This window comes from Salvelinus fontinalis, chromosome 19 (assembly GCF_029448725.1).
Source record: "Salvelinus fontinalis isolate EN_2023a chromosome 19, ASM2944872v1, whole genome shotgun sequence".
Lineage (NCBI taxonomy): Eukaryota > Metazoa > Chordata > Actinopteri > Salmoniformes > Salmonidae > Salvelinus > Salvelinus fontinalis.
This window is the reverse complement of record NC_074683.1, coordinates 54,326,112-54,351,315: the sequence shown is the minus strand read 5'-3', so window position 1 is coordinate 54,351,315 and position 25,204 is coordinate 54,326,112. Positions and strand designations below refer to the sequence as shown.

General features: G+C 44.6%; 1 protein-coding gene across 2 annotated transcripts; it reads right to left on the bottom strand.

Annotated features, from left to right (window-relative positions):
• Window positions 1-78: 78 nt before the first annotated feature.
• Window positions 79-25,204, bottom strand: marchf4b (membrane associated ring-CH-type finger 4b). 2 transcript variants are annotated; one of them, XM_055871953.1, is made up of 4 exons: window positions 24,008-25,204; window positions 11,948-12,103; window positions 8,089-8,281; window positions 79-650 (listed from the first exon to the last, which is right to left on the bottom strand). In XM_055871953.1, exons 1-4 carry the CDS (start codon window positions 24,458-24,460, stop codon window positions 214-216), a joined length of 1,239 nt encoding a protein of 412 aa, XP_055727928.1. In that variant the 5' UTR covers window positions 24,461-25,204; the 3' UTR covers window positions 79-213. The 2 variants fall into 2 exon arrangements, 1 of the variants encoding a protein (XP_055727928.1); XR_008753638.1 differs by lacking the exons at window positions 79-650; window positions 8,089-8,281; window positions 24,008-25,204 and adding an exon at window positions 12,397-16,305 and having other exon boundaries at window positions 12,019-12,103.

Below are 25,204 nucleotides of genomic sequence, written 5' to 3'. Positions count from 1 at the left end.
AGACGTTCCCACAGAGGGTCATGTTTTTTATGTGGCATTTTTTTTGTATGACACCTTGATTTGGACCACCCCCCCCCCCCCCCCCCCCCCCCAGTACATTTCAAACTGTCTTTAAGGTCATCAACGATGGATTTTAAACATTGTTGGTCCTTTTAGACCAAGGCCTTCCAATTGAATGTCAAATCTCTCCCTGACAAGGCCTCAGTCAGAGCCTCAGACTGTAGTGACTCTCATGACCAGCTCCCGGGTGCTGTGGTTGGGGTGGCCGTGGGCCTCTGGCTGCCTCAGGTGGCTGAGGAGGTGGAGGATATTGTAGGCAGCACAGTGTTGGTCTGGTCCAGCTGTCCCACTGGCCTGCTCAGTGGAACCCTGTGTGACCAGCCTTATCCCTGTGGCTGGTGATGCTGTAGCTAAGTCCGGTGCTGTGGCGGCAGCAGCCAGAGGGGAGGTGGCGGAGGATAGTCCTAGTCCTGTCCCAGGCTGGTTTCTCTGGCTAGACTGAGGCTGAGAGAGAGTCCGCACTGTGGCTGCTGTCTCCGGGTCCTCGCTGTCAGCGGTCTTGTCGTAGTTGAGAACCTTCCACTGCTGGTTGACAGCCCGCCACCGGTTAAAGATACGGAACACTGAAGGTCCTTCATGGATGATTAGAGCTGCAGCGGAAGATAAGAGATATGAATATTAGTCAGATAATCCTGCATCAAACAATCAGAAGCACAGTCAGGATCTTACTACATAGAGTCTTACTACATAGTCTTATTACATAGAGTCTTACTACATAGAGTCTTACTACATAGAGTCTTATTACATAGAGTCTTACTACATAGAGTCTTACTACATAGAGTCTTACTACATAGAGTCTTACTACATAGAGTCTTATTACATACAGTCTTACTACATAGAGTCTTACTACATAGAGTCTTACTACATAGAGTCTTACTACATAGAGTCTTACTACATAGAGTCTTATTACATAGAGTCATACCACATAGAGTCTTACTACATAGAGTCTTACTACATAGAGTCTTACTACATAGAGTCTTATTACATACAGTCTTACCACATAGAGTCATACCACATAGAGTCTTACTACATAGAGTCTTACTACATACAGTCTTACCACATAGAGTCTTATTACATAGAGTCTTACTACATAGAGTCTTACTACATAGAGTCTTACTACATAGAGTCTTATTACATACAGTCTTACTACATAGAGTCTTATTACATAGAGTCTTATTACATACTGTCTTACTACATAGAGTCGTATTACATAGAGTTTTACTACGTAGAGTCTTAATACATAGAGTCTTACGACATAGAGTCTTACTACATAGTCTTATTACATAGAGTCTTATTACATCGAGTCGTATCACGTAGAGTCTTACTACACAGTCTTATTACATGGGGTCTTATTACATAGAGTCCACATAGTCTTATTACATAGGGCCTTATTACAAAGGGTCTTACCACACAGTTTTATTACATAGAGTCTTATTACATGGGGTCTTATCACATAGGGTCTTATTACATGGGGTCTTATTACATGGTCTTACTACATAGAGTCTTACTACATAGAGTCTTACTAAATAGAGTCTTACTAAATAGAGTCTTACTACATAGATTCTTACTACATAGAGTCTTACTACATAGAGTCTTACTACATAGAGTCTTACTACATAGAGTCTTACTAAATAGAGTCTTACTAAATAGAGTCTTACTACATACAGTCTTACTACATAGAGTCTTACTACATAGCGTCTTACTACATAGAGTCTTACTACATAGCGTCTTACTACATAGCGTATTACTTCATAGAGTCTTACTACATAGAGTCTTACTACATAGAGTCTTACTACATAGAGTCTTACTACATAGAGTCTTACTACATACAGTCTTACTACATACAGTCTTACTACATAGAGTATTACATAGAGTCTTATTACATAGGGTCTTACCACATAGTCTTATTACATAGGGTCGTATTACATAGGGTCTTACCACATAGTCTTATCACATAGAGTCTTATTACAAGGGTATTACCGGATTGTCCTATTACAAAGGGTCTTATTACATGGGGTCTTATTGCATATGGTCTTATTACATATGGTCTTATTACATAGGGTCTTATTGCATGGTCTTACTACACAGAGTCGTGTTACATAGAGTCTCACTACATAGAGTCTTATTACGTAGAGTCTTATTACGTAGAGTCTTATTACATAGGGTCTTATTACACATGGTCTTATTACATATGGTCTTATTACATAGCGTCTTACTACATAGAGTCTTATCACAAAGGGTCTTATTACATAGGGTCTTATTACATATTGTCTTATTACATAGTGTCTTATTACATGGGGTCGTATTACATAGAGTCTTACTACATAGAGTCTTATTACGTAGGGTCTTGATACATAGAGTCTTATTACATAGTCTTACTACATAGAGTCTTATTACATAGGGTCTTACTACATAGAGTCTTACTACATAGACTATTACTACATAGAGTCGTATTACATAGAGTCTTACTACATAGAGTCTTACTAAATAGAGTCTTATTACATAGGGTCTTATTACATAGAGTCTTATTACATAGTCTTACTACATATAGTCTTATTACACAGGGTCTTACTACATAGAGTCTTACTACATAGAGTATTACCTAGAGTCTTATTACATAGAGTCTTAATACATAGAGTCTTATTACATAGTCTTACTACATATAGTCTTATTACACAGGGTCTTACTACATAGAGTCTTACTACATACAGTCTTACTACATAGACTATTACATAGAGTCTTGATACATAGAGTCTTAATACATAGAGTCTTATTACATAGTCTTACTACATAGAGTCTTATTACATAGAGTCTTAATACATAGAGTCTTACTACATAGAGTCTTACTACATAGAGTATTACATAGAGTCTTATTACATAGAGTCTTACCACATAGTCGTATTACATAGAGTCTTATTACATAGAGTCTTATTATATATGGTCTTATTACATAGGGTCTTACTACATAGCGTCTTACTACATAGCGTCTTACTACATAGAGTCTTACTACATAGTCTTACTACATAGAGTCTTACTACATACAGTCTTACTACATAGAGTCTTACTACATAGAGTCTTAATACATAGAGTCTTACTACATAGAGTCTTACTACATAGAGTCTTAATACATAGAGTCTTATTACATAGTCTTACTACATATAGTCTTATTACACAGGGTCTTACTACATAGAGTCTTACTACATACAGTCTTACTACATAGACTATTACATAGAGTCTTGATACATAGAGTCTTAATACATAGAGTCTTATTACATAGTCTTACTACATAGAGTCTTATTACATAGAGTCTTAATACATAGAGTCTTACTACATAGAGTCTTACTACATAGAGTATTACATAGAGTCTTATTACATAGAGTCTTACCACATAGTCGTATTACATAGAGTCTTACTACATAGAGTCTTACTACATAGAGTCTTAATACATAGTCTTATTACATAGCGTCTTACTACATAGAGTCTTACTACATACAGTCTTACTACATAGAGTCTTACTACATAGAGTCTTAATACATAGAGTCTTACTACATAGAGTCTTACTACATAGAGTCTTAATACATAGAGTCTTACGACATAGAGTCTTACTACATAGAGTCTTACTACATAGTCTTACTACATAGAGTCTTACTACAAACAGTCTTACTACATAGCGTCTTACTACATAGAGTCTTACTACATACAGTCTTACTACATAGCGGCTTACTACATACAGTCTTACTACATACAGTCTTACTACATAGAGTATTACATAGAGTCTTATTACGTAGAGTCTTATTACATAGAGTCTTATTACATAGTCTTACTACATAGAGTCGTAATACATAGAGTCTTACTATATAGAGTCTTACTACATAGCGTCTTACTACATAGCGTCTTACTACATAGAGTCTTACTACATACAGTCTTACTACATACAGTCTTACTACATAGAGTATTACATAGAGTCTTATTACATTGTCTTACCACATAGTCTTATTACATAGAGTCTTATTACATAGGGTCTTACTACATACAGTCTTACTACATACAGTCTTACTACATAGAGTCTTATTACATAGTCTTACTACATAGAGTCTTACTACATAGAGTCTTACTACATAGAGTCTTATTACATAGAGTCTTATTACATAGAGTCGTATTACACAGAGTTTTATTACATAGAGTTGTATTACATAGAGTCTTACTACATAGAGTCTTACTACATAGAGTCTTACTACATAGTCTTACTACATAGAGTCTTACTACATAGAGTCTTATTACATAGAGTCTTATTACATATTGTCTTACTACATAGTGTCTTATTACATAGTGTCTTACTACATAGAGTCTTAATACAAAGTCTTACTATATAGAGTCTTACTACATAGTGTTATTACATAGAGTCTTACTACATAGAGTCTTACTACATAGAGTCTTACTACATCGAGTCTTACTACATAGAGTCTTATTACAAAGAGTCTTACTACATAGAGTCTTACTACATAGAGTCTTATTACATAGTCTTACTACACCGAGTCTTACTACATAGAGTCTTATTACATAGAGTCTTACTACATAGAGTCTTACTACATCGAGTCTTACTACATAGAGTCTTATTACATAGAGTCTTACTACATAGAGTCTTACTACATAGAGTCTTACTACATCGAATCTTACTACATAGAGTCTTATTACAAAGAGTCTTACTACATAGAGTCTTACTACATAGAGTCTTATTACATTGTCTTACTACACCGAGTCTTACTACATAGAGTCTTATTACATAGAGTCTTACTACATAGAGTCTTACTACATCGAGTCTTACTACATAGAGTCTTATTACTTAGAGTCTTACTACATAGAGTCGTATTACATAGTCTTATTACATAGAGTCTTACTACATAGAGTCTTACTACATAGAGTCTTATTACAAAGGGTCTTACTACATATAGTCTTACTACATAGAGTCTTATTACAAAGGGTCTTATTACATAGAGTCTTACTACATAGATTCTTACTACCTAGAGTCTTATTACATAGGGTCTTACTACCTAGAGTCTTACTACATGTAGTCTTATTACATAGACTCTTACTACATAGAGTCTTATTACAAAGAGTCTTACTACATAGAGTCTTACTACATAGTCTTATTACATAGAGTCTTATTACATACGGTCTTACTACATAGAGTCTTACTACATAGTCTTATTACATAGGGTCTTACTACATAGAGTCTTACTACATAGTCTTATTACATAGAGTCTTACTACATAGATTCTTACTACATAGAGTCTTACTACATAGAGTCTTGTTACATAGAGAAATCTGATCATACAGCCTTCTGAATCCAAAAACAGTTGAACTGATCCTGATCCAGACTCACACTCTCCAGACCTAACAAGGACTCTAGTCAGTCATCTACCTGACAGACTCACACTCTCCAGCCCTAACAAGGACTCTAGTCAGTCGTCTATCAGACAGACTCACACTCTCCAGCCCTAACAAGGACTCTAGTCAGTCATCTACCAGACAGACTCACACTCTCCAGACCTAACAAGGACTCTAGTCAGTCATCTATCAGACAGACTCTCACTCTCCAGACCTAACAAGGACTCTAGTCAGTCATCTACCAGACAGACTCACACTCTCCAGCCCTAACAAGGACTCTAGTCAGTCATCTATCAGACAGACTCACACGCTCCAGCCCTAACAAGGACTCTAGTCAGTCATCTACCAGACAGACTCACACTCTCCAGCCCTAGCAAGGACTCTAGTCAGTGTATATAAAACACTGCAGAGGATGAATTTATCTGCGGAAAGGAATAAGTTACAGTATCTTACAGTAAAGACTTAACAGAGTACATCAGAGGTAGACAACCCTGGTCCTACATCAATGGGTAGACAACCCTGGTCCTACATCAGAGGTAGACAACCCTGGTCCTACATCAGGGGTAGACAACCCTGGTCCTACATCAATGGGTAGGCAACCCTGGTCCTACATCAGGGGTAGACAACCCTGGTCCTACATCAGGGGTGGACAACCCTGGTCCTACATCAATGTGTAGACAACCCTGGTCCTACATCAGGGGTGGACAACCCTGGTCCTACATCAGGGGTGGACAACCCTGGTCCTACATCAATGGGTAGACAACCCTGGTCCTACATCAGGGGTAGACAACCCTGGTCCTACATCAGGGGTAGACAACCCTGGTCCTACATCAGGGGTAGACAACCCTGGTCCTACATCAGGGGTAGACAACCCTGGTCCTACATCAACGGGTAGACAACCCTGGTCCTACATCAGGGGTAGACAACCCTGGTCCTACATCAACAGGTAGACAACCCTGGTCCTACATCAACAGGTAGACAACCCTGGTCCTACATCAACGGGTAGACAACCCTGGTCCTACATCAGGGGTAGACAACCCTGGTCCTACATCAACGGGTAGACAAACCTGGTCCTACATCAGGGGTAGACAACCCTGGTCCTACATCAACGGGTAGACAACCCTGGTTCTACATCAGGGGTAGACAACCCAGGTCCTACATCAGGGGTAGACAACCCTGGTCCTACATCAATGGGTAGACAACCCTGGTCCTACATCAGGGGTAGACAACCCTGGTCCTACATCAGGGGTAGACAACCCTGGTCCTACATCAACGGGTAGACAACCCTGGTCCTACATCAATGGGTAGGCAACCCTGGTCCTACATCAGGGGTAGACAACCCTGGTCCCCTGGTCCCACATCAGGGGTAGACAACCCTGGTCCCACATCAGGGGTAGACAACCCTGGTCCTACATCAACGGGTAGACAACCCTGGTCCTACATCAGGGGTAGACAACCCTGGTCCTACATCAGGGGTAGACAACCCTGGTCCTACATCAGGGGTAGACAACCCTGGTCCTACATCAACGGGTAGACAACCCTGGTCCTACATCAACAGGTAGACAACCCTGGTCCTACATCAGGGGTAGACAACCCTGGTCCTACATCAGGGGTAGACAACCCTGGTCCTACATCAGGGGTAGACATCCCTGGTCCTACATCAACGGGTAGACAACCCTGGTCTTACATCAGGGGTAGACAACCCTGGTCCTACATCAATGGGTAGACAACCCTGGTCCTACATCAGGGGTAGACAACCCTGGTCCTACATCAGGGGTAGACAACCCTGGTCCTACATCAGGGGTAGACAACCCTGGTCCTACATCAACGGGTAGACAAACCTGGTCCTACATCAGGGGTAGACAACCCTGGTCCTACATCAGGGGTAGACAACCCTGGTCCTACATTAGGGGTAGACAACCCTGGTCCTACATCAGGGGTAGACAACCCTGGTCCCACATCAGGGGTAGACAACCCTGGTCCTACATCAGGGGTGGACAACCCTGGTCCTACATCAGGGGTGGACAACCCTGGTCCTACATCAGGGGTGGACAACCCTGGTCCTACATCAACGGGTAGACAACCCTGGTCCTACATCAGGGGTGGACAACCCAGGTCCTACATCAGGGGTGGACAACCCTGGTCCTACATCAGGGGTAGACAACCCTGGTCCTACATCAGGAGTAGACAACCCTGGTCCTACATCAGGGGTAGACAACCCATTTCATGTTTTTGTTTGAACTGACCTGGAAGACCAGGGGTGTTGAATTTAGTCAATCACTGAGCTGATCAATCAGCTTGTTCTGGTGTGATGCCTACTGGGGACAAAATCCTACCGTTCCTGAGGCATTCCAGGAACTGAGTTGCCTACCTCTGGAGTAAAGGATTAAAGCCCAGATGAACTAAATCAATATATAATGACAAAGTATTCTCACATTAGACCTGAAGGCAAAACTATACAGATCTATCAAATAATAATTAATCATTTGTGCCATTCATTCTCTCAGTGTTTTTAGCATTCCACTCACATACAGGAAGGGGATTTCGCAGTGAGATAATCTGACGAACAAGCAACTGCCATCCATTACATTCACTGTCAGTGAGCCACGGGTTGTAAACTAGAATAGGGCTCAGTCTCACCGAAGCAGACAATGTCCATGAATCCGTACATGCAGTAGCAGATCTGGAAAAGCAGGTCATGTCTCTGCCAGCGTGCCGAGGGACTGAAGGACGACCAGACAAGCCAGGACAGACTGGCCACCAGGAACATAGACCCCAGAACCGCTGCCGCTATCTGAACCTTCTCTATCACCGCCAGGGAGATGGACTGCCACTGAGGGAGGGACGGAGATACTGTAAACACAAATACACCATTGTCTGTTTGAAAATGAGATCTACTGCTGTAATGGGTTTAATATGAATCGCCATTAGTTCCTGCCAAGGCAGCAGCTACTCTTCCTGGGGTTTATTATGGATCCCCATTAGTTCCTGTCAAGACAGCAGCTACTCTTCCTGGGGTTTATTATGATTCCCCATTAGTTCCTGCCAAGGCAGCAGCTACTCTTCCTGGGGTTTATTATGGAACCCCATTAGTTCCTGCCAAGGCAGCAGCTACTCTTCCTGGGGTTTATTATGATTCACCATTAGTTCCTGCCAAGGCAGCAGCTACTCTTCCTAGAGTTTATTATGGATCACCATTAGTTCCTGCCAAGGCAGCAGCTACTCTTCCTGGGGTTTATTATGAATCACCATTAGTTCCTGTCAAGACAGCAGCTACTCTTCCTGGGGTTTATTATGGATCCCCATTAGTTCCTGCCAAGGCAGCAGCTACTCTTCCTGGGGTTTATTATGGATCCCCATTAGTTCCTGCCAAGGCAGCAGCTACTCTTCCTGGGGTTTATTATGGATCCCCATTAGTTCCTGCCAAGGCAGAAGCTACTCTTCCTGGGGTTTATTATGGATCCCCATTAGTTCCTGCCAAGGCAGCAGCTACTCTTCCTGGGGTTTATTATGGATCCCCATTAGTTCCTGCCAAGTCAGCAGCTACTCTTCCTGGGGTTTATTATGGATCCCCATTAGTTCCTGCCAAGGCAGCGGCTACTCTTCCTGTGGTTTATTAAGGATCCCCATTAGTTCCTGCCAAGTCAGCAGCTACTCTTCCTGGGATTTATTATGGATCCCCATTAGTTCCTGCCAAGGCAGCAGCTACTCTTCCTGGGGTTTATTATGGATCCCCATTAGTTCCTGTCAAGGCAGCAGCTACTCTTCCTGGGGTTTATTGTGGATCCCCATTAGTTCCTGCCAAGGCAGCAGCTACTCTTCCTGGGGTTTATTATGGATCCTCATTAGTTCCTGCCAAGACAACAGCTACTCTTCCTGGGGTTTATTATGGATCCCCATTAGTTCCTGCCAAGGCAGCAGCTACTCTTCCTGGGGTTTATTATGGATCCCCATTAGTTCCTGCCAAGGCAGCAGCTACTCTTCTTGGGTTTATTATGGATCCCCATTAGTTCCTGCCAAGGCAGCAGCTACTCTTCCTAGGGTTTATTATGGATCCCCATTAGTTCCTGCCAAGGCAGCAGCTACTCTTCCTGGGGTTTATTATGGATCCCCATTAGTTCCTGCCAAGGCAGCAGCTACTCTTCCTAGGGTTTTATTATGGATCCCCATTAGCTCCTGTCAAGGCAGCAGCTACTCTTCCTGGGGTTTATTATGGATCCCCATTAGTTCCTGCCAAGGCAGCAGCTACTCTTCCTGGGGTTTATTATGGATCCCCATTAGTTCCTGCCAAGGCAGCAGCTACTCTTCCTGGGGTTTATTATGGATCCCCATTAGTTCCTGTCAAGGCAGCAGCTACTCTTCCTGGGGTTTATTATGGATCCCCCATTAGTTCCTGCCAAGGCAGCAGCTACTCTTCCTGGGGTTTATTATGGATCCCCATTAGTTCCTGCCAAGGCAGCAGCTACTCTTCCTAGGGGTTTATTATGGATCCCCATTAGTTCCTGTCAAGGCAGCAGCTACTCTTCCTGGGGTTTATTATGGATCCCCATTAGTTCCTGCAAAGACAGCAGCTACTCTTCCTGGGGTTTATTATGGATCCCCATTAGTTCCTGCCAAGACAGCAGCTACTCTTCCTGGGGTTTATTATGGATCCCCATTAGTTCCTGTCAAGACAGCAGCTACTCTTCCTGGGGTTTATTATGAATCCCCATTAGTTCCTGCCAAGGCAGCAGCTACTCTTCCTGGGGTTTAATATGGATCCCCATTAGTTCCTGCCAAGGCAGCAGCTACTCTTCCTAGGGGTTTATTATGGATCCCCATTAGTTCCTGTCAAGGCAGCAGCTACTCTTCCTGGGGTTTATTATGGATCCCCATTAGTTCCTGCCAAGGCAGCAGCTACTCTTCCTGGGGTTTATTATGGATCCCCCATTAGTTCCTGCCAAGGCAGCAGCTAATCTTCCTGGGGTTTGTTATGGATCCCCATTAGTTCCTGCCAAGGCAGCAGCTACTCTTCCTAGGGGTTTATTATGGATCCCCATTAGTTCCTGTCAAGGCAGCAGCTACTCTTCCTGGGGTTTTTTATGGATCCCCATTAGTTCCTGCCAAGACAGCAGCTACTCTTCCTTGGGTTTATTATGGATCCCCATTAGTTCCTGTCAAGACAGCAGCTACTCTTCCTGGGGTTTATTATGGATCCCCATTAGTTCCTGCCAAGACAGCAGCTACTCTTCCTGGGGTTTATTATGGATCCCCATTAGTTCCTGCCAAGACAGCAGCTACTCTTCCTGGGGTTTATTATGGATCCTCATTAGTTCCTGCCAAGACAACAGCTACTCTTCCTGGGGTTTATTATGGATCCCCATTAGTTCCTGCCAAGGCAGCAGCTACTCTTCCTGGGGTTTATTAAGGATCCCCATTAGTTCCTGCCAAGACAGCAGCTACTCTTCCTGGGGTTTATTATGGATCCCCATTAGTTCCTGCCAAGGCAGCAGCTACTCTTCCTGGGGTTTATTATGGATCCCCATTAGTTCCTGCCAAGGCAGCAGCTACTCTTCCTGGGGTTTATTATGGATCCCCATTAGTTCCTGCCAAGGCAGCAGCTACTCTTCCTGGGGTTTATTATGGATCCCCATTAGTTCCTGCCAAGGCAGCAGCTACTCTTCCTGGGGTTTATTATGGATCCCCATTAGTTCCTGCCAAGGCAGCAGCTACTCTTCTTGGGTTTATTATGGATCCCCATTAGTTCCTGCCAAGGCAGCAGCTACTCTTCCTGGGGTTTATTATGGATCCCCATTAGTTCCTGTCAAAATTACAATGCTTACACACTTAAGGCAGTTATATACAATTTTTTTAAACATTACAACACATTCACAACAGATTTCACAAAGTTTTTCCTAGCCACCGTGCTTCTACACCTGCATTGCTTGCTGTTTGTGGTTTTAGGCTGGGTTTCTGTACAGCACTTTGTGACATCAGCTGATGTAAGAATGAATACATTTGATTTGATTTGATTAAGTGTGTGCCCTCAGGCCACCACTCTACTACTACTTATCTACAGCATCAATGTGTGTGTGTGTGTGTGTGTGTGTGTGTGTGTGTGTGTGTGTGTGTGTGTGTGTGTGTGTGTGTGTGTGTGTGTGTGTGTGTGTGTGTGTGTGTGTGTGTGTGTGTGTATATGTGTATGCGTGTGTCTCTATTGTACCTGTGTGTGTGTGTGTATGCGTGTGTCTGTGCCTGTGTGTGTGTATGCGTGTGTCTGTGCCTGTGTGTGTGTATGCGTGTGTCTGTGCCTGTGTGTGTGTATGCGTGTGTCTGTGCCTGTGTGTGTGTATGCGTGTGTCTGTGCCTGTGTGTGTATGCGTGTGTCTGTGCCTGTGTGTGTGTATGCGTGTGTCTGTGCCTGTGTGTGTGTATGCGTGTGTCTGTGCCTGTGTGTCTCGTCACATCCCCGCTGTTCTATAGGGTGTATTTGATCTGTTTTTAATTTTACTGCTCTCACCTGTAGTGGGTTCCTGGTGCTGATGCTAATGACCTGGTACTTGTAGTAGCAGAGCTCACAGGCCCAGGACCCTCTCTCACTGATCCACTTGATGAGGCAGGGCTGGTGGGTACAGCGGACCGACCCACTGCAGCGACACGGGCTCAGCAGCTCCCCCTGCGGGACACAATACACACAGCAGTTGAAATCAAAGGCCCATAATTCCTCACTGGCATCATACAGGACCAGTCAAAAGTTTGGACACACCAGTTTTTCTTTATTTGTACTATTTTCTACATTGTAGAATAATAGTGAAGACATCAAAACTATAACACATATGGAATCATGTAGTAACCAAAAAACTGATAAACAAATCAAAATATGATTTAAATTTGAGATTCTTCAAAGTAGCCACCCTTTGCCTTGATGACAGCTTTGTACACTCTTGGCATTCTCTTAACCAATTTCACCTGGAATGCATTTGCAACAGTCTTGAAGGAGTTCCCAAATATGCTGAGCACTTGTTGTCTGCTTTTCCTTCACTCTGTGGTCCGACTCATCCCAAACCATCTCAGTTGGGTTGAGGTCAGGTGACTGTGGAGGCCAGGTCATCTGATGCAGCACCCCATCACTCTCCTTATTGGTCAAATAGCCCTTACACACCCTGGAGGTATGTTGGGTCATTGTCCTGTTGAAAAACAAATGATAGTCCAACTAAGCGCAAACCAGATAGGATGGGATGATGCAGAATGCTGAGATTGCCGTGCTGGTTAAGTATGCCTTGAGTTCTAAATAAATCACAGACAGTGTCACCAGCAAAGCACACCCACACCATCACACCTCCTCCTCCATGCTTCACGATGGGAACCACACATGTGGAGATGGGTGCTTCAATCGAGTGGGTTGAGTCTCTGACATGATCTTCCTGTCCGGGTTGACGCCCCCCTCGGGTTCATGCCGTAGGGGATATCTTTGTGGGCTATACTCGGCCTTGTCAGAGGATGGTAAGTTGGTGGTTGAAGATATCCCTCTAGTGGTGTGGGGGCTGTGCTTTGGCAAAGTGGGTGGGGTTATATCCTTCCTGTTTGGCCCTGTCCGGGGGTATTGTTGGATGGGGCCACAGTGTCTCCTGACCCCTCCTGTCTCAGCCTCCAGTATTTATGCTGCAGTAGTTTATGTGTCGGGGGGCTATGGTCAGTCTGTTATATCTGGAGTATTTCTCCTGTCTTATCCGGCGTTCTGTGTGAATTTAAGTATGCTCCCTCTGATTCTCTCTTTCTCTCCCTCTCTTTCTCTCTCTCTCAATCAAATGTATTTATAAAGCCCTTCTTACATCAGCTGATGACCCTGCTGGTCATCTATGAACGTTTGAACATCTTGGCCATGTCCTGTTATAATCTCCACCCAGCACAGCCAGAAGAGGACTGGCCACCCCTCAGAGTCTGGTTCCTCTCTATGTTTCTTCCTAGGTTTCTGCCTTTCTAGGGAGTTTTTCTCCTAGCCACCGTGCTTCTACACTTGCATTGCTTGCTGTTTGGGGTTTTAGGCTGGGTTTCTGTACAGCACTTTGAGATATCAGCTGAATTAAGAATGGCTTTATAAATACATTTGATTTATTTGGGTTACAATTTCTGAGGCTGGTAACTCTAATGAACTTATCCCCTGCAGCAGAGGTAACTCTGGGTCTTCCTTTCCTGTGGCGGTCCCCATGAGAGCCAGTTTCATCATAGTGCTTGATAGTTTTTGTGACTGCACTTGAAGAAACTTTCAAAGTTCTTGAATTTTTCCGGATTTACTGACCTTCATGTCTTAAAGTAATGATGGACTGTCGTTTCTCTTTGCCTATTTGAGTTGTTCTTGCCACAATATGGACTTTGTCTTTTACCAAATAGTGCTATCTTCTGTATTCCACCCTTACCTTGTCACAACACAACTGATTCACTTAAGGAAAGGAAAATAAGGAAAGAAATTCCACAAATTAACTTTTAACAAGGCACACCTGTTAATTGAAATGCATTCCAGGTGACTACTTCGTGAAGCTGGTTGACAGAATGCCAAGAGTGTGCAAAGTTGCCATCAAGGCAAAGGGTGGCTACTTTGAAGAATCTCAAATATAAAATATATTTTGATTTGTTTAACAGTTTTTTGGTTACTACATGATTCCATATGTGTTATTTCATATGTTTGATGTGTTCGCTATTATTCTACAATGTAGAAAATAGTAAAAATAAAATAAAAACTTGAGTAGGTGTGCCCAAACTTTTGACTGTTGTTGTATATTGAACAGGATTACATAGCTCTTTTGCTTAGAGGGACTGGATGGATAGAAACAGGATGCTGAAATACAGAGTAGAGAGGAAATACAGAGCAGAGAGGAAATACAGAGCGGACAGGAAATACAGAGCAGAGAGGAAATACAGAGCGGACAGGAAATACAGAGCAGAGAGGAAATACAGAGCGGACAGGAAATACAGAGCAGAGAGGAAAAACAGAGCAGAGAGGAAATACAGAGGAAATACAGAGTAGAGAGGAAATACAGAGTAGAGAGGAAATACAGAGGAAATACAGAGTAGAGAGGAAATACCAAGGAAATAAAGAGGAAATACAGAGGAAATACAGAGGAAAAAAAGAGGAGAGAGGAAATACAGAGGAAATACAGAGGAGACAGGAAATACAGATGAAATACAGAGGAAAGAGGAAATACAGAGGAAATACAGAGCAGACAGGAAATACAGAGGAAATACAGAGGAGACAGGAAATACAGAGGAAATACAGAGGAGACAGGAAATACAGAGGAAATACAGAGTAGAGAGGAAATACAGAGCAGAGAGGAAATACAGAGGAGAGAGGAAATACAGAGGAAATACAGAGGAGACAGGAAATACAGAGGAAATACAGAGTAGAGAGGAAATACAGAGGAGAGAGGAAATACAGAGGAGAGAGGAAATACAGAGGAAATACAGAGGAGACAGGAAATACAGAGGAGACAGGAAATACAGAGTAGAGAGGAAATACAGAGCAGACAGGAAATACAGAGCAGAGAGGAAATACAGAGGAGAGAGGAAATACAGAGGAGAGAGGAAATACAGAGCAGAGAGGAAATACAGAGGAGAGAGGAAATACAGAGGAGAGAGGAAATACAGAGAGAGGAAATACAGAGCAGAGAGGAAATACAGAGGAGAGAGGAAATACAGAGGAAATACAGAGGGAAGAGGAAATACAGAGGAGAGAGGAAATACAGAGGAAATACAGAGTAGAGAGGAAATACAGAGGAAATACAGACGAAATACAGAGCAGAGAGGAAATACTGAGCAGACAGGAAATACTGAGTAGAGAGGAAATACAGAGTAGAGAGGAAATACAGAGCAGAGAGGAAATACAGAGTAGACAGGAAATACAGAGCAGAGAGGAAATACAGAGTAGAGAGGAAATACAGAGGAAATACAGAGTAGAGAGGAAATACAGAGTAGAGAGGAAATACAGAGGAAATACAGAGTAGAGAGGAAATACCGAGGAAATAAAGAGGAAATACAGAGGAAATACAGAGGAAAAAAAGAGGAGAGAGGAAATACAGAGGAAATACAGAGGAGACAGGAAATACAGATGAAATACAGAGGAAAGAGGAAATACAGAGGAAATACAGAGCAGACAGGAAATACAGAGGAAATACAGAGGAGACAGGAAATACAGAGGAAATACAGAGGAGACAGGAAATACAGAGGAAATACAGAGTAGAGAGGAAATACAGAGCAGAGAGGAAATACAGAGGAGAGAGGAAATACAGAGGAAATACAGAGGAGACAGGAAATACAGAGGAAATACAGAGTAGAGAGGAAATACAGAGGAGAGAGGAAATACAGAGGAGAGAGGAAATACATTACATTACATTTACATTTAAGTCATTTAGCAGACGCTCTTATCCAGAGCGACTTACAAATTGGTGCATTCACCTAATGACATCCAGTGGAACAACCACTTTACAATAGTGCATCTAAATCTTTTAAGGGGGGGGGGGGGCAGAAGGATTGCTTTATCCTATCCTAGGTATTCCTTGAAGAGGTGGGGTTTCAGGTGTCTCCGGAAGGTGGTGATTGACTCCGCTGTCCTGGCGTCGTGAGGGAGTTTGTTCCACCATTGGGGTGCCAGAGCAGCGAACAGTTTTGACTGGGCTGAGCGGGAACTGTACTTCCTCAGTGGTAGGGAGGCGAGCAGGCCAGAGGTGGATGAACGCAGTGCCCTTGTTTGGGTGTAGGGCCTGATCAGAGCCTGAAGGTACTGAGGTGCCGTTCCCCTCACAGCTCCGTAGGCAAGCACCATGGTCTTGTAGCGGATGCGAGCTTCAACTGGAAGCCAGTGGAGAGAGCGGAGGAGCGGGGTGACGTGAGAGAACTTGGGAAGGTTGAACACCAGACGGGCTGCGGCGTTCTGGATGAGTTGTAGGGGTTTGATGGCACAGGCAGGGAGCCCAGCCAACAGCGAGTTGCAGTAATCCAGACGGGAGATGACAAGTGCCTGGATTAGGACCTGCGCCGCTTCCTGTGTGAGGCAGGGTCGTACTCTGCGGATGTTGTAGAGCATGAACCTACAGGAACGGGCCACCGCCTTGATGTTAGTTGAGAACGACAGGGTGTTGTCCAGGATCACGCCAAGGTTCTTAGCGCTCTGGGAGGAGGACACAATGGAGTTGTCAACCGTGATGGCGAGATCATGGAACGGGCAGTCCTTCCCCGGGAGGAAGAGCAGCTCCGTCTTGCCGAGGTTCAGCTTGAGGTGGTGATCCGTCATCCACACTGATATGTCTGCCAGACATGCAGAGATGCGATTCGCCACCTGGTCATCAGAAGGGGGAAAGGAGAAGATTAGTTGTGTGTCGTCTGCATAGCAATGATAGGAGAGACCATGTGAGGTTATGACAGAGCCAAGTGACTTGGTGTATAGCGAGAATAGGAGAGGGCCTAGAACAGAGCCCTGGGGGACACCAGTGGTGAGAGCGCGTGGTGAGGAGACAGATTCTCGCCACGCCACCTGGTAGGAGCGACCTGTCAGGTAGGACGCAATCCAAGCGTGGGCCGCGCCGGAGATGCCCAACTCGGAGAGGGTGGAGAGGAGGATCTGATGGTTCACAGTATCGAAGGCAGCCGATAGGTCTAGAAGGATGAGAGCAGAGGAAAGAGAGTTAGCTTTAGCAGTGCGGAGCGCCTCCGTGATACAGAGAAGAGCAGTCTCAGTTGAGTGACTAGTCTTGAAACCTGACTGATTTGGATCAAGAAGGTCATTCTGAGAGAGATAGCAGGAGAGCTGGCCAAGGACGGCACGTTCAAGAGTTTTGGAGAGAAAAGAAAGAAGGGATACTGGTCTGTAGTTGTTGACATCGGAGGGATCGAGTGTAGGTTTTTTCAGAAGGGGTGCAACTCTCGCTCTCTTGAAGACGGAAGGGACGTAGCCAGCGGTCAGGGATGAGTTGATGAGCGAGGTGAGGTAAGGGAGAAGGTCTCCGGAAATGGTCTGGAGAAGAGAGGAGGGGATAGGGTCAAGCGGGCAGGTTGTTGGGCGGCCGGCCGTCACAAGACGCGAGATTTCATCTGGAGAGAGAGGAGAGAAAGAGGTCAAAGCACAGGGTAGGGCAGTGTGAGCAGAACCAGCGGTGTCGTTTGACTTAGCAAACGAGGATCGGATGTCGTCGACCTTCTTTTCAAAATGGTTGACGAAGTCGTCTGCAGAGAGGGAGGAGGGGGGGGGAGGGGGAGGAGGATTCAGGAGGGAGGAGAAGGTGGCAAAGAGCTTCCTAGGGTTAGAGGCAGATGCTTGGAATTTAGAGTGGTAGAAAGTGGCTTTAGCAGCAGAGAGAGAAGAGGAAAATGTAGAGAGGAGGGAGTGAAAGGATGCCAGGTCCGCAGGGAGGCGAGTTTTCCTCCATTTCCGCTCGGCTGCCCGGAGCCCTGTTCTGTGAGCTCGCAATGAGTCGTCGAGCCACGGAGCGGGAGGGGAGGACCGAGCCGGCCTGGAGGATAGGGGACATAGAGAGTCAAAGGATGCAGAAAGGGAGGAGAGGAGGGTTGAGGAGGCAGAATCAGGAGATAGGTTGGAGAAGGTTTGGGCAGAGGGAAGAGATGATAGGATGGAAGAGGAGAGAGTAGCGGGGGAGAGAGAGCGAAGGTTGGGACGGCGCGATACCATCCGAGTAGGGGCAGTGTGGGAAGTGTTGGATGAGAGCGAGAGGGAAAAGGATACAAGGTAGTGGTCGGAGACTTGGAGGGGAGTTGCAATGAGGTTAGTGGAAGAACAGCATCTAGTAAAGATGAGGTCAAGCGTATTGCCTGCCTTGTGAGTAGGGGGGGAAGGTGAGAGGGTGAGGTCAAAAGAGGAGAGGAGTGGAAAGAAGGAGGCGGAGAGGAATGAGTCAAAGGTAGACATGGGGAGGTTAAAGTCACCCAGAACTGTGAGAGGTGAGCCGTCCTCAGGAAAGGAGCTTATCAAGGCATCAAGCTCATTGATGAACTCTCCAAGGGAACCTGGAGGGCGATAAATGATAAGGATGTTAAGCTTGAAAGGGCTGGTAACTGTGACAGCATGGAATTCAAAGGAGGCGATAGACAGATGGGTAAGGGGAGAAAGAGAGAATGACCACTTGGGAGAGATGAGGATCCCGGTGCCACCACCCCGCTGACCAGAAGCTCTCGGGGTGTGCGAGAACACGTGGGCAGACGAAGAGAGAGCAGTAGGAGTAGCAGTGTTATCTGTGGTGAGCCATGTTTCCGTCAGTGCCAAGAAGTCGAGGGACTGGAGGGACGCATAGGCTGAGATGAGCTCTGCCTTGTTGGCCGCGGATCGGCAGTTCCAGAGGCTACCGGAGACCTGGAACTCCACGTGGGTCGTGCGGGCTGGGACCACCAGGTTAGGGTGGGCGCGGCCACGCGGTGTGAGGCGTTTGTATGGTCTGTGCAGAGAGGAGAGAACAGGGATAGACAGACACATATTTGACAGGCTACAGAAGAGGCTACGCTAAAGCAAAGGAGATTAGAATGACAAGTGGGCTACACGTCTCGAATGTTCAGAAAGTTAAGCTTACGTAGCAAAAAATCAATAAAATTAAAAATCTTATTGACTAAAATGATATAGTACTGCTGGCTGGTGAAGTAGCCTGGCTAGCAGTAGCTGCGTTGTTGAAAGTGAAGCTGGCTAGGTGACCTCGACAGTTTCTCTAAGTTTCTCTAAACTACACAATTATCATGGATACAAGGACAGCAAAGACAACTAGCTAACACTACGCTAATCAAGTCGTTCCGTTGTAATGTAAGTTTCTACAGTGCTGCTATTCGGTAGAAGTTGGCTAGCTAGCAGTGTTAGCTAGCAGTGTTGGCTAGGTAGGAGGACGGCAGCGCGGCAGGCGAAACTAGCTGGCTAGCTAACCGATAATTACTCAAAGTTACACAATTATCTTAGATACAAAGCTAGCAAAGAAAACTATGTAGCTAGCTAACACTACACAAAACAAGTCGTTCCGTTGTATTGTAATCGTTTCTACAATGCTCTTCGGTGGCAGTGTTGGCTACGTTGCGTTAATTTCGAACGAAAATAGCTCGCTAGCGAACCTCAATAACGACGCAATTATGTTTGATAAAGGACGGCTATGTAGCTAGCTAAGATCAAACAAATCAAACCGTTGTACTGTAATGAAAATGAAAATCAGACCGTTGTGCTATAATGAAATGTAGTGAAAAGTTATACTACTATTCGGTAGACGGTGGACGTTAGGAAATACAGAGGAAAGAGGAAATACAGAGGAAATACAGAGCAGACAGGAAATACAGAGGAAATACAGAGGAGACAGGAAATACAGAGGAAATACAGAGGAGACAGGAAATACAGAGGAGACAGGAAATACAGAGTAGAGAGGAAATACAGAGCAGACAGGAAATACAGAGGAGACAGGAAATACAGAGCAGAGAGGAAATACAGAGGAGAGAGGAAATACAGAGGAGAGAGGAAATACAGAGCAGAGAGGAAATACAGAGGAGAGAGGAAATACAGAGGAGAGAGGAAATACAGAGAGAGGAAATACAGAGCAGAGAGGAAATACAGAGGAGAGAGGAAATACAGAGGAAATACAGAGGGAAGAGGAAATACAGAGTAGAGAGGAAATACAGAGGAAATACAGACGAAATACAGAGCAGAGAGGAAATACTGAGCAGACAGGAAATACTGAGTAGAGAGGAAATACAGAGTAGAGAGGAAATACAGAGCAGAGAGGAAATACAGAGTAGACAGGAAATACAGAGCAGAGAGGAAATACAGAGTAGAGAGGAAATACAGAGATAATGTACTTTTAACACTGGTCAAAAGTAGTGCACGATACAGAGAATAGGCTGCCATTTAGGACATAACCTGAGAGAACACTACTGAATAAAACAAAGCTCCGTGTGAATCACTCTCAGTGAAGTGTGGCCTTGAAGAGTCCCTCCTCTCTTTACGTGCTTCCTCTCTGGCTTGTGTTGAATACCAATTTCCTGGCTGAGAAAAACAACTTCAAAGCTTTAACAGTGTTTGGTTTCTAGTGTCGGGGGTGCATTTGACATGTTATTTATTATTAAACTCCAGAGATTTCAGAGGGTCACTTCATGTCACATCGCCTCTCAACTACTGTGTTCTCTCATTCTTTACACTAGGTGTCCCAAACGACCCCCTGTTCCCTATCGGCCCTGGTCAAAAGTAGTCCACTACAAAGGTATTAGGGTGCCATTGGAATGCACCCCGAGCTGTAACTTGACTGCAGGAGAAACATGCCAATAATGAGCAGCACTCCAGCTAAGTTCAGAACAACTGGGTGAGTTAAGAGGACAATCTGATAACTAGTCAGTCCTCCAGCTAAGTTCAGAACAACTGGGTGAGTTAAGAGGACAATCTGATAACTAGTCAGTCCTCCAGCTAAGTTCAGAACAACTGGGTGAGTTAAGAGGACAATCTGATAACTAGTCAGTCCTCCAGCTAAGTTCAGAACAACTGGGCGAGTTAAGAGGACAATCTGATAACTAGTCAGTCCTCCAGCTAAGTTCAGAACAACTGGGTGAGTTAAGAGGACAATCTGATAACTAGTCAGTCCTCCAGCTAAGTTCAGAACAACTGGGTGAGTTAAGAGGACAATCTGATAACTAGTCAGTCCTCCAGCTAAGAACACAACAACTGGGTGAGTTAAGAGGACAATCTGATAACTAGTCAGTCCTCCAGCTAAGAACACGACAACTGGGTGAGTTAAGAGGACAATCTGATAACTAGTCAGTCCTCCAGCTAAGTTCAGAACAACTGGGTGAGTTAAGAGGACAATCTGATAACTAGTCAGCCCTCCAGCTAAGAACACGACAACTGGGTGAGTTAAGAGGACAATCTGATAACTAGTCAGCCCTCCAGCTAAGAACACGACAACTGGGTGAGTTAAGAGGACAATCTGATAACTAGTCAGTCCTCCAGCTAAGTTCAGAACAACTGGGTAAATTAAGAGGACAATCTGATAACTAGTCAGCCCTCCAGCTAAGTTCAGAACAACTGGGTGAGTTAAGAGGACAATCTGATAACTAGTCAGTCCTCCAGCTAAGTTCAGAACAACTGGGTGAGTTAAGAGGACAATCTGATAACTAGTCAGTCCTCCAGCTAAGTTCAGAACAACTGGGTGAGTTAAGAGGACAATCTGATAACTAGTCAGTCCTCCAGCTAAGTTCAGAACAACTGGGTGAGTTAAGAGGACAATCTGATAACTAGTCAGTCCTCCAGCTAAGTTCAGAACAACTGGGTGAGTTAAGAGGACAATCTGATAACTAGTCAGTCCTCCAGCTAAGTTCAGAACAACTGGGTGAGTTAAGAGGACAATCTGATAACTAGTCAGTCCTCCAGCTAAGTTCAGAACAACTGGGTGAGTTAAGAGGACAATCTGATAACTAGTCAGTCCTCCAGCTAAGTTCAGAACAACTGGGCGAGTTAAGAGGACAATCTGATAACTAGTCAGTCCTCCAGCTAAGTTCAGAACAACTGGGTGAGTTAAGAGGACAATCTGATAACTAGTCAGTCCTCCAGCTAAGTTCAGAACAACTGGGTGAGTTAAGAGGACAATCTGATAACTAGTCAGTCCTCCAGCTAAGAACACAACAACTGGGTGAGTTAAGAGGACAATCTGATAACTAGTCAGTCCTCCAGCTAAGAACACGACAACTGGGTGAGTTAAGAGGACAATCTGATAACTAGTCAGTCCTCCAGCTAAGTTCAGAACAACTGGGTGAGTTAAGAGGACAATCTGATAACTAGTCAGCCCTCCAGCTAAGAACACGACAACTGGGTGAGTTAAGAGGACAATCTGATAACTAGTCAGCCCTCCAGCTAAGAACACGACAACTGGGTGAGTTAAGAGGACAATCTGATAACTAGTCAGTCCTCCAGCTAAGTTCAGAACAACTGGGTAAATTAAGAGGACAATCTGATAACTAGTCAGCCCTCCAGCTAAGTTCAGAACAACTGGGTGAGTTAAGAGGACAATCTGATAACTAGTCAGTCCTCCAGCTAAGTTCAGAACAACTGGGTGAGTTAAGAGGACAATCTGATAACTAGTCAGTCCTCCAGCTAAGTTCAGAACAACTGGGTGAGTTAAGAGGACAATCTGATAACTAGTCAGTCCTCCAGCTAAGTTCAGAACAACTGGGTGAGTTAAGAGGACAATCTGATAACTAGTCAGTCCTCCAGCTAAGAACACAACAACTGGGTGAGTTAAGAGGACAATCTGATAACTAGTCAGTCCTCCAGCTAAGTTCAGAACAACTGGGTGAGTTAAGAGGACAATCTGATAACTAGTCAGCCCTCCAGCTAAGAACACAACAACTGGGTGAGTTAAGAGGACAATCTGATAACTAGTCAGTCCTCCAGCTAAGTTCAGAACAACTGGGTGAGTTAAGAGGACAATCTGATAACTAGTCAGTCCTCCAGCTAAGAACACAACAACTGGGTGAGTTAAGAGGACAATCTGATAACTAGTCAGTCCTCCAGCTAAGTTCAGAACAACTGGGTGAGTTAAGAGGACAATCTGATAACTAGTCAGTCCTCCAGCTAAGTTCAGAACAACTGGGTGAGTTAAGAGGACAATCTGATAACTAGTCAGCCCTCCAGCTAAGAACACAACTGGGTGAGTTAAGAGGACAATCTGATAACTAGTCAGTCCTCCAGCTAAGAACACGACAACTGGGTGAGTTAAGAGGACAATCTGATAACTAGTCAGTCCTCCAGCTAAGAACACAACAACTGGGTGAGTTAAGAGGACAATCTGGTAACTAAAGTCAAGAATGGGAGCTGGAACTTATTGGAAGTTGTGAAAAACAAGGGTTCCAGTTTGCATGACAGTTGAGTTGGACGAGGGAGAGGAAATCTTCTGACTTCTGTTAACCTTCATTATTGTCTCTCATGTTCCTCCTGAATAGTGTAGTAGTGAGACATATGAATCAATATCGTCTCCAAGACAAACAATAGCATGACTATAAGACGGGAGAATATAGTCTTAGCTACAGTTCCCCGACTTCCCTGTGTTCTGTACTGTTTCAGGCAGTGTGTGAACGAGTGGGAAACATGATTTGATTTCTCATGCATGTAATTGCTTCTATGTGATTGTGTTCACAATCAATGTAAGTCTATAAATCTGTTTTGGTAGTCCTGTTTGTCTCTAATTAATCAACCAGAAGGACAGATGGTTAATCTGCCCAGAGACCACTGATATGGTGACCCCTGTTTACCCAGAGACCACAGACCACCCACTGATTTGGCCTCTCTCCACGCATGCCTTACAGATGGAGGCGGGTTGCAGGGGAGCCATTCTGAGGGTACTGGAGCAGTGTAGGATTATTACTCAAAGGAAAGTCTGAGGGACATTATTTCAGACAAAATGTCTAATAAAATAAGTAGCCTTTACTGAGATGAAAAGCTCCTCAGCCACATGACAGCTGACGATTCTGACACTAACCCTACCCTGGCTCTTGGGTGATGCCACCCGAGGACTCAGATCATATCAGCAAAACAAAGCCCGTGTTGTGTTAAGGGTCTATTCAATATCACCGTTTCAGGTCCCTGGAAGCAGATCCTGCAGACAGGTGTCCTGATGCTGCCGCTCTCACTATAACTGCACATGGAGAACCTCTGTTCCAACTTGTCCTTAGCCCAGCTATCAGAGGAGCTGCTGCAGTGTAATACCCCCGATGGCTCTGCCGCTGCCACATCCACCCAGCCTGAGCCACCCGCCAGTCTGTCTCTCTCCGGCCCGCTGGCACCCCCCGGTGGCGGGGCAGTCCAAATGTCCCCCGGCCCCCGATGGGCCGTTAACGTGTTGTCGTCCGGGACACTGACGTCTGAAGGGACCCCATGGCTGTCCGGTATGTGTCCGGTCATGGGGATCAATGCCGGAGTCAGGGGCCGGAGTAACAGCACCTTCAGGTCACCAAATAGGACGCAACAGCGGCTCTTCAGCATTTCTGGACCACGCAGCATCACTGAGGAATTAGCAGGCACCATGCGATGACACTGAGGCTAAAAAGCTCCTCTACAAATCATCGAATAAAATGTGATGTCTACTTACGGGAAGTGTTACCCCCCCAAAAAAGTCCACAACTGCCTTGGCACCTTTCCCATTAATAACATATTCCATTGGCGCAAACAAGTATCTGAAGACAGTGGATATTGTTTCGGCTAAAACATCAATGAATAGTTCAAACAGGCGTTCATAATTTCATCACCAAAGATTAGTCTAATCCCGCAGTATCTTCCAGAGTGGTCCTAGAGATCATCCCAGTGGTTCATTGTTGATGTCTGGTGGATAACCATTTGAGAATATCTGTATGAGTTTCTCATCGATGTGCCATTCATCACAAATGGTGTATCAAAAATCTGTCAGGATAATCCGATATCTGTTCATAGACAACTATCCGAAGCTAGACAAAGCGAAACTCTGTCTGTCGTTGGCATGCTGTTCAAAGCTTCCAGTAGCCTAGCTGTCGTTAGTTAGTTCAATACATCACCGTCGCTTTCGTAACCACCGAATGTCCATGTTTAAAGAACAGAATGGCGCACGTGTTTCCATAAATTATATTTCATCCCAGTTTTCGGACTGTCCTAATGTCAGGTGCATGCATTCCTTCTAGGTGTCTGTCTGTGTGATCATTGGCTGCTGATTTTGTGCTCACGCTGCTGTTTCGGTGCCATGATTCCTGGGACAGCTCCCAAGCACAGCACGTCACCACAGCAAGGAGGGATGCAGAG

What these genes read in the sequence shown, in the direction of transcription:
- marchf4b (XM_055871953.1), bottom strand. Translation starts at nt 24,460, where the DNA reads ATGGTGCCTGCTAATTCCTCAGTGATGCTGCGTGGTCCAGAAATGCTG. An exon ending in GCTTCCAGGGACCTGAAACG is followed by an intron (nt 12,104 to 24,007) that starts GTGATATTGAAT and finishes TGTGTCCCGCAG; the next exon opens with GGGGAGCTGCTGAGCCCGTG. An exon ending in CATGGACATTGTCTGCTTCG is followed by an intron (nt 651 to 8,088) that starts GTGAGACTGAGC and finishes CTTCCGCTGCAG; the next exon opens with CTCTAATCATCCATGAAGGA.